This window comes from Engraulis encrasicolus, chromosome 12 (genome assembly GCF_034702125.1).
Source record: "Engraulis encrasicolus isolate BLACKSEA-1 chromosome 12, IST_EnEncr_1.0, whole genome shotgun sequence".
NCBI classification, from domain to species: Eukaryota; Metazoa; Chordata; class Actinopteri; order Clupeiformes; family Engraulidae; genus Engraulis; species Engraulis encrasicolus.
This window is the reverse complement of record NC_085868.1, coordinates 26,450,201-26,460,200: the sequence shown is the minus strand read 5'-3', so window position 1 is coordinate 26,460,200 and position 10,000 is coordinate 26,450,201. Positions and strand designations below refer to the sequence as shown.

Here is a 10,000-nt window from a genome sequence, read left to right as displayed (position 1 = left end):
TCTCTCGACAGCGACCCCTAGGCGAACTGCAGGCATGGGTCGAACTAGAGTGGGCATGCTGTATGTAAACTGGCTTTGTTCTTTGTGTGTATCTGAGAGTAGCAACCAGCTGATAGCTAGGCTAAGCTAGGTTTCAGGCCACCAGGCGTTGCTTGTTTTGAAAACAAGCAGAAAAAAATTACTCGACATGTTTTTAGAAAAATGACTATTGCTAACAATGAAGTGCTTTTTTCATGATATTTTACACTTAGGTGACTAATTTGCACATAAACAATGCAAAGTGAATTTAGATGTATCTACCGTACAGTACATTGGAAATGCACAGTATGGGTCTAACATAAATGTACGATGCCTGCAGACATCCTTTGTGACGGCTAATTATGGTAATTGCTACTGTAACTATGTTGCAAATTCTTGGCTTAAATATACCCTGCATTCAAACGTGTGTGTGTGTGTGTGTGTGTATGTGTGTGTATGTGTGTGATTGTGTCCAGGACGCCAAACGCCAAATGTCAAGACTAATTTGCACATTTTACTGCCTGATGCGAAAATGCCTCGCAATATTGTTTTGCGATGAAAAAACACATTTACATCGATTGGCCTCCAGAGGAGAAGAAAAGAAAGAAAAGGAGGGAAAAAAGGCCAAACTCTGACAGTTAATTGTTACATTAGGCATGACATTTGCCGTACTGATCAGGAGGGAAGGCTGTCTGGTAAAGTTGAGTAATTACTGACAGGCAGGCAGGCTGAACACACGCAATCACACACTCGGCATTTGGAGTGGCGGGCTGTTTAATAAAAGCAGACAGGCCATGGGCAGCTGTACCACGTAGCCTTCCTCATAGCGGACAGATGGTAAATGTCATCCGAGTCTTTTACATAACAAACAGATCTCTGTGATAACAAATCGTCAATGGACAACATACTGGTCATTGAAATGGGAATGTGAAGCCTTCAGGGTTTCCTCTAGAACTTAACAGTTAAGGCGGCCACTTGACAACAAAAAACAACACACACCTACCTACATTTAATGGACTCCCAGAGAAAAAAACTGATTTTGTAGTGCAAGGTTTGGTTTGGTTTTGGTTTTCCCTAAAAATTCTTTAAGCAGATTTTCACATCAAACGACACTGCACAACGATTAACAAGTATTCTGCGGGGAAAAACAGGCCTTGCAGGTGATGCCTACAGAAGTGACCATGCCAATATATTGAAATTATAGGTTTAATTCAACGTATTTCATGTGAACTGTCCATCCACCAATGTGCTTCAATTTATGCTAATAATGTGTAGCATTATTACCTGGAGTACCTTCAATTAAAATGATCTCAGCTCAATTCACACCACTTAATTAGCACTCCTGGAAGATGAAATTACACACAAGTACTCAAATGGCTACTATAAAAATAAAAATAATTTAACACTATTCCCCTCTCTAAGCCTTTTGAAATCACTTCTCATTTTTCACCACATATTGGATACTACACCAATGCACCAACCACTCACCCACCCACCCACACACACACACTCTCGCTGTATTTATTGGCTAAATATAGCTGGTCATGTGAAATTTTTTGGAAGAAATGTTTCACTATAATTGGACTACTTTGGATAGGTGAACTTGTGTCAGAACTAGTATTATTGATGATAATAAATAGTAAATCAATGGTGAATTTCTTTTGGAAGCCCACATCCAGGATATGCTGCATAACAACTGCACCAGACACACACAAGACACTTTTGAGTTGACACGTTAAAACACCCTGTGAAGAAAGTCTGACCACTTGGTACTTGCAGGTTAGATTACCAAGTACGTGTTCACATAAGGATGGCTGTTTCCTGAACCTCTGAAAGCCAAACAGGTCTAGAGTGGCCTCAGGTGTGGTAAAAACGGCCGAGGCACTGTACTGTTACGCCTTGTTTTTCTGATCCTCACCCATCCCTCTCTCCCACTCATTTCCTGTCGCACCGTCACAATGTTCTGTCTGAATAAAGACTGAAACGGTCAAAAATATCTTAAAACTAGAAATGCACTCAAAGAGTGCAGACCCCCGCCAAGAAAACTGTTTGATAGAACATTTGACTGTTACACCCTATTTTTTTTTCAAGTCTTTCTGTCATGTTTTTGTGGAGTTAGAAACTGGAATGTCAAAATTTGCCCTATCCCGCAATGGTGAAGAATCTTTTTAAAAAATTCTAGGATATGGATCCAAAATTTAATCACTTGTTCCTTTTGTCATTTCCAACAACTCCACAAAATGTCATTAAAATCCATTCAGAACTTTTTGAGTTATCCTGCTGACAAACAGACAGAGAGACAAACCAACGTGACCAAAAACATAACCTCCTTAGCGGAGGTTATAAAAAATAATAATAATAAAAAAAACCCAACCACAAATAAACAGGTCCACATTACCAGAGGATAAAGTGTTTTAGAGAAGGGGTGACTTAGGGAAGTACTACTCCATCCATGCATAATTTAGAGGTTTTTGACAGCTGAAATGTCATCCTTTGAAAACAGCCTCCAGGAAAAGAAATGTCAGGAAGAAATGTGCAACCAAATGAGGTCGGAATACGGTCATAAAAAAAGTAATCTTATTTAATTTGTAGAACATGACAAGAATATACATTTTGCTACTTCCAGAGATTTTTTTCAGACCACTAAGAAAGAAATACCTTGGATATTATTATCTTGTAAATGTTCATGTCTGTGTGGCATGTTCTATTTCCGTTACCAAAAGTGTTATGTTCTCACCTGCACGGTGCATTATTGCTGTGAGGCTGCTGTTAAACAAAATGGCTGCCCGTTTCTATGACCAACAGCCTTGTCATCAATGTATCAGGCAATGGCTTTAGATTAATCCTTGTAGCCTTTCTTAGAATGTACTGTGCATATACAAACACAAACTAAATGCTCTAACAATTAATTAAATGGATAGTAGAAAGTTGTCTGTTTGCTCCAAGAAAAAAAAAAGTGTGGTGTTTTCTGGATTCTCATTTTTTGAAAACATCTGCATTGGGTTCTGCTCTGTTTGTTTACTTAATAACTGTATACATATCTAGAGCACATTTCCTAATCATCTACCCAATAACATTATCATTTCCATAAAGGCATGTGCCTTAGGGCTTGCTGTGGGGAGTTCAGTTCCGTGCTCTGCAAACTGCTTTCAGAAACTTTTGGTAGTTATTGGTGCTGCATAAAAAATAAAGCAGAATTGAACAGGATTAAAGGCCTGCAATTACTACATGGACAATAACTAGGTAGTCAGGGTAATAATTATCTCTTAATTACTGTATGTCATTGACCCAGCGTGTGCGTGTGTGTGGGTGGGTGTATGGGTGTGTACGTGCCACAGGGTCAACTTCGATATGTGTGTGTGTGTGTGTGTGTGTGTGTGTGTGTGTGTGTGTGTGTGTGTGGCCGCATGTGAGTGTGTGTGAGTGTGTGTGCGCGCGTGTGTCAGCGACTTTTTCTTTTGTTACTGTGACAGAGTGTCAGTGTGAATGAAGACCTTCATGGTTGATGGAAAGACTCATGAATACTAATCAAGCCGATGACGTGGGGGGAAAGGTGGAGAGAAGTACTGTAGAAAAAGAAAAGCAGAGGGGAAAAGACAATGAGAGAGAGAGAGAGAGAGAGAGAGAGAGAGAGAGAGAGAGAGAGAGAGAGAGAGAGAGAGAGAGAGAGAGAGAGAGAGAGAGAGAGAGAGAGAGAATACAAAGGGACAAAGAGAGAGGGGGAATGGAATAAAGGTCAGGTATGGAGAGCCTTCCTGAAATGCTACAGTCAGAAACTGTGTGGAGGGAGGGAGAGAGGGAGAGAGGGATGCAAGAAAAAGAAAGAAAAGACAGGAAGTGACCCTGTGACTGATGCAATCAGCAAAAGCCTAAATGGAGAAATGGAGAAATGGAGAGAGAGAGAGAGAGAGAGAGAGAGAGAGAGAGAGAGAGAGAGAGAGAGAGAGAGAGAGAGAGAGAGAGAGAGAGAGAGGTGTGTGTGTGTGTGTGTGTGGGGGGGAGGTGGCAAAGAGAAAGGCAGGCAGACAGAGACAGTGGGGACAAAAAAGAAGGGAAGAGGAGAATTTCTGGGCTTTACGGATGAGCGAGCTGTCATTTTGTGGTGAAACAGCAACATTCAGGCTTTGCAGAAGAGCTTCAGACATTCACCGTTCTGCCCTTTTAAACACTCCACAGACCGTAAAAAAAAAAGAAAATGTGTCATGGTCTTTGCTGTCTCCACAACAGCTTGCAATTGTGAGAAAGAAAAAAAAACCCTTCACAGCATTCAGACAAAAATTTGACTGGATGGGCCTGAGAAATACAGTGTGTTTCATGCCACAACGCATTTGCATTATTTGCGGTTCATAATGTGGTGTTTTTTAATGTTGTACATTGCTTTGGAGAAAAACAACTGTCACCTACTATTAACCTTAGTGTTTACCATGCCCAGGTAATCTTTGTCATCGTGTGCCTCGAAAGAGCAGTGAAAAGATTACACAGTTCAATAAAATGTTTCAGTTTCTTTCCTGGTTTGGATTTAAAAGGAAGACTTTAAATGACACAAGGAATGTTAGAAAAGGACAAAACAGATAAAGGATAACTTCAATAAGAATAGCGCAGGGTAGGAGAAGAAGGAGAAGAAGAAGAAGAGGAGGAAGAAGAAAAAGAAGAAGAAAAAGAAGAAAAAGAAGAAAAAGAAGAAAAAGAAGAAGAAGAAGAAGAAGAAAAAGAAAAAGAAAAAGAAGAAAAAGAAGAAGAAGAAGAAGAAGAAGAAGAAGAAGAAGAAGAAGAAGAAGGAAGGCAGTGACCTGTAACCTGGGAGGCTTTGGGCAGATTACACACCTGGATTAATCTAATGCCAAGGTAATCTGGTCTGATCTGGCCTAATCTAATTGAATCCCCATTGTGAGGCAGCTGCATAGATTTACCTTCTTGCCCGAGCCCTCTACCACTCCCCTGTGGGAAGAGAGAGAGAGAGAGAGAGAGAGAGAGAGAGAGAGAGAGAGAGAGAGAGAGAGTTGCAGAGAGAGAGAGAGCGAGCGAGAGAGAGACATAGACAGAGAGACAGAGAGAGAGAGATAGTTGCAGAGAGAGAGCGAGAGAGAGCGAGAGAAAGACAGAAACAGAGAGACAGAAAGAGAGAGAAAGAGAGAGAGAGACAGAGAGACAGAGACAGAGACATAGATTTACCTTCTTGCCCGGGCCCTCTCCCACTCCCCTGTGGGCAGACGTCACACGGTTCTGCAGACACAGACAGACACACAGAGAGAGGAATAAAATATATAGAGAGATAAAGGAGCGAGAGAGAGAGAGAGAGAGAGAGAGAGAGAGAGAGAGAGAGAGAGAGAGAGAGAGAGAGAGAAGAGCAACAAACAGACAGAGAAAGAGAGAGAGGTGAAAAGGAGGAAAGAATAGGGCGGGGGGAGTGAGGAACAAACGAACGAGAGAGTTAGAGAGAACAACTCACATGATACAACGGAAAAGTACTACAATTCAAAAGAATAATCAAATAAGGAGGACTGAGGAGGATGACCTGTGTGTAATGTATGTGTGTGCGTGTTTAAATATAGCAGCAAATTACATCTGGTGTGCCTGTGTTGGCAAAATTGTGTATGTTGCAGAGTGTGCCTCCGTGCTTTATTTTGCACAGATGTATGTGTAGTAGCGTGTGTGTGTGTGTGTGTGTGTGTGTGTGTGTGTGTGTGTGTGTGTGTGTGTGTGTGTGTGTGTGTGTGTGTGTGTGTGTGTGTGTGTGTGTGTGTGTGTGTGTGTGCGCCTCCATGCTTTTGTGTGGGTCTATGTGTCACGTTGCCTCTGGGGCTAATTGCCTTCATGATTTGTAGTCAGCCTTTACCCTGATCGCAGGAGTGGGAAAGGTGTTGTTTTAATTCACCTAACACCACGCTTCTGCCTGCACACATGGACACACACACACACACACACATGGACACACACACACACACACACACACACACACACACACACACACACACACACACACACACACACACACACACACACACACACACACACACACACACACACACACACACACACACACACACACACACACATTTTCTTCTCTCCTACTGACAGTTCCATCACCTTGGAAACACCTTTATTGTCACGGGCAACTAGCTGCATGAATTCGGTCATGCATACAGCCACCCCACACCCCCACACCCCCACCCACGCACACGCTTAGGCACACGCACACCTTGTATGCTAATGTGTGCTAGTAGTGCTTTCAGTATGTCGCGAATGACATCAGTGTTATTGACTTGACCGGCTGCCAATGACGCAAAGAAAAAAAAAACAATGAGAGTTTGAGGTTAAGAGCTTTTGTCAAACTCATCTCTGGGAACCCGAAAAATATGAGTTCCGTTAAAAAAAAAAAAAAAGACTCACAAGGTCTAAATATCCTGTGCCCTGTAAAGTGAAATGTTTCGGCATCCAGCAAAGGACCACCGAGGTGCCCACTGTCTTGTAAAGGGCTGACAGAACGCAGAACAAAAGACTTAACATTATGGGAAAGCTTTAATTTCCCTTGAGATTAATACAGTTTCTCTACTCTCCATGGCTTCTAAATGCCTTGCAGATTAACTCGCAGAATGAAGCAGTGGATCGCGCTCAGGTCTTATTTTTTGGCAATTCTTTGTAATTTTGCTGCTTTGCAGAAAATAAAAAAGAACCAGAATAAAAAAAAGACCAGCAACCCACCTCTTCATTCTACGGTTTATTCAACTGAAGACGCATCACGCGGGAGAGCGTGGTGTATAGACCCCTTTACTGTTTGTACACAGATGTGACATAATCGGGCTTCGTGCACATTGTTGGAGCAGAATCGACCATGTTCCACACTTTTGTAAAGAAACTAGCCAGTGTTTTTTTTTTCCAAAAGAAGCAAATGAATGGTCACAATAACTTCAGATATAAAGTGGGCGCCACAGACATGGGCATTCTTGATGTCTTCAGTCCAGTCGGTAAGTTTAAGTTCTTGCAACCACAAACATCTCCTATGCTTCTGGAACAGCCTATTCCCTCTCGGAATAGCGTAACAAGTGTTCTTTATAGGATCATTATTTTTTTTTTACAAACATACACATTAACTCACCTGCGCTAGAGAGGCGGCTCTGCCACGTCCCGTTTCCACGGCGCTGCGTTCCGAACTCCGCCCAGCTTGACTGGAGGTGCACTTGTAGCAGCTCCAGCCCACTGGCCCCGCCCCCGGCACACCCTGGTCCTTCCTCTGCAGGCACTGGCAGTGATACAGGTGACCACAGCTGCAGGAGACAGGAAACAGGAAATAGGAAAAGAAAACAAGAGTTAGCATAACAAGAGTTTAGCATTATCCAGTTAGCATGATCCAAAGAGTTTAGTCAGAAAGAGTGGATAAGAGAGAGGTTCCGTTGTTTCCGGGTTCTACTGTCGCAAGGGGGGGGGGGGGTATTATGACACGCCCCGGAACCTGGTCACGTTAGGTGCCCATAGCAACTTATTACGTTGGCATATCTCTATAATCCTAGAATCTCTGGTTTAGTTGTAAACAGTTTCCCCATGGACCCCCTGCTCTGCACACTTTGGCAATGGTAGATGGAGATAGGAAGTAGAAAAAACAGTTCATACTGTGATGATGACAAAGAACGTGGATCTAACAATTAGCGAAGGTCAATACAACGTCCCATAGCAACAGTTGGCCCCATGATAGTCTGGCGTGGCCGCCATTCTGGAATGAACATCGGACAAATTACATTGGAATGCATTGGAAATGTATACAGGATTTCGACATATTATGGTAAAAATATTTTTTTGCAGCTTTAGGAAATCATTTATGAATGCTTATATCATCTCATGTGTTTTTTTGGCACAATCAGTGCAGAAGTTAATTATCTATAAAGCTTAAGTTGCCAAAGTATCTAGCTATATTATGCCTAGCCTAGCGTTAGATCCACATTCTTTCCTATGGCTACTGTTCATTCCAGAATGGCGTGCGTGACTGCCTGTTCATTCCAGAATGGCGGATTTGACTCAAAATGCCCCCTACTGACTGTTTCCCATAAAGTACCTGACCCTCTCTACTTGTTAGATCCACGTTCTTTGATGATGATCTCCGGTTGGATCTCCTGCCACCACTTGTACTGCTGAAAGCAGATGATGCAGTGGTCCTGACAGTGCGTGTGTGTGCGCGCGCATGTTTGTGTGTGTGTGTGTGCACGCATGTACAGTATATGTGCGTGTATTACGTGTGCGTGTTACCTGAATATGTTATATCTCCTGACTCTCCTGCCACCACTTGCACTGCTGCAGGTAGATGTTGCAGTGGTCCTGACGAGGTGTGTGTGTGTGTGTGTGTGTGTGTGTGTGTGTGTGTGTGTGTGTGTGTGTGTGTGTGTGTGTGTGTGTGTGTGTGTGTGTGTGTGTGTGTGTGTGTGTGTGTGTGTGTGTGCGCGTACGGACGTGTGTATTATGAGTTACCTGAATATGATGATCTCTTCCTAACTCTCATGCCGTCTCTTGTACTGTAGCAGGTATGTAGATGTTGCAGTGGTCCTGACGGTGTGTGTGTGTGTGTGTGTGTGTGTGTGTGTGTGTGTGTGTGTGTGTGTGTGTGTGTGTGTGTGTGTGTGTGCGTGCGTACGTGTGTATTTTGTGTGTGTGTTACCTGAATATGATGATCTGCTCCTGACTCTCCTGTCGTCTCTTGTACTGTTTTAAGGTAGATGTTGCAGTGGTCCTGACGGTGTGTGCATGTGTGTGTGTGTGTGTGCGTGAGTGACTGTGTGTGTGTATGTGTGTGTGTGTGTGCGTGCGTGCGTGCGTGCATATGTGTGTACGTGTATGTGCGTGTATTACGTGTGAGTGTTACCTGAATATGATGATCTCCTCCTGACTCTCCTGCCGCCTCTTGTACTGCTGCAGGCAGATGTTGCAGTGGTCCTGAAGAGGTGTGTGTGTGTGTGTGTGTGTGTGTGTGTGTGTGTGTGTGTGTGTGTGTGTGTGTGTGTGTGTGTGTGTGTGTGTGTGTGTGTGTGTGTGTGTGTGTGTGTGTGTGTGTGTCTGTGTGTGTGTGTGTGTGCGCGCGCGCGCGCGTACGTGTGTGTGTGCATATGTGTGTATTGCTCGTGAGTGTTACCTGAATATGATGATCTCCTCCTGACTCTCCTGCCGCCTCTTGTACTGCTGCAGGCAGATGTTGCAGTGGTCCTGACGCGGGTGCAGCCCTCTGCTCACCGCCGCACGCAGCTGGGACAGGGACCAGTGCAGGTCAGAGTTCAGCAGACTAGTGGTCGTCTCCAGTAAGGTCTGACAGAGGGCGAGAGAGAGAGAGAGGGAGGAACAACAACAAAAGAGAGAGAGAGGAACACATGGGGAGAGAGATGAGTGGAGAGGGAAGGTGATGGAGAGAGAGAGAGAGAGAGAGAGAGAGAGAGAGAGAGAGAGAGAGAGAGAGAGAGAGAGAGAGAGAGAGAGAGAGAGAGAGAGAGAGAGAGAGAGAGAAGATAGAAAATAAGGGCAAGGTGTCCCTGTAGATGCAATGGAGCTTGACCAGGGGAGCCTGCTATCAGACACACACTCTTTTGCCTACGGGAGGAGCAAGAATAGAGCTTGAAAGTGACGTCACATCCTCCGAATTCATGGGACCTCACAGAGTTTTTTAACGGAAAATTTTAGCATGTAATCCAATGGCGCTATTAAAATGATATTTCGATCCCCTTCGAATTCCCCTTCACATACGTTGTTTCTGATATTTTTGTGTAATGTTTCGTACCAAACACCAAACGATTTAGAAGGATGTGTTTTATTTTATTTTATTTTTCATGCAGACGGCCTCGGAACAAAATATGATACTTCTGCATGAATAATCTTAATTTAGCTCCTTAAACAGCATATTTGTAGCCCAGCAAATGTAATAACTGGAATCAGAAGATATTTACTCGCTACCATGCTGTTAGATGGTCAGCTACGGTCCCATAAAATGCGGAACTAGGGGGCGGAACTT

At 43.5% G+C, this 10,000-nt stretch overlaps 1 protein-coding gene across 1 annotated transcript in view; it reads right to left on the bottom strand.

Moving 5' to 3' along the window:
• vps8 (VPS8 subunit of CORVET complex) overlaps positions 1-10,000 on the bottom strand; it is a 155,150-nt gene that overhangs the window by 27,696 nt on the left and 117,454 nt on the right. Inside the window, exons 41-43 of the mRNA XM_063211840.1 lie at positions 9,134-9,303; positions 7,115-7,283; positions 5,191-5,241 (exon numbers count right to left, since the gene is read on the bottom strand). Of these exons, the coding sequence (XP_063067910.1) occupies positions 5,191-5,241; positions 7,115-7,283; positions 9,134-9,303 (390 nt within the window). The remainder of the gene's footprint in view (positions 1-5,190; positions 5,242-7,114; positions 7,284-9,133; positions 9,304-10,000) is intronic.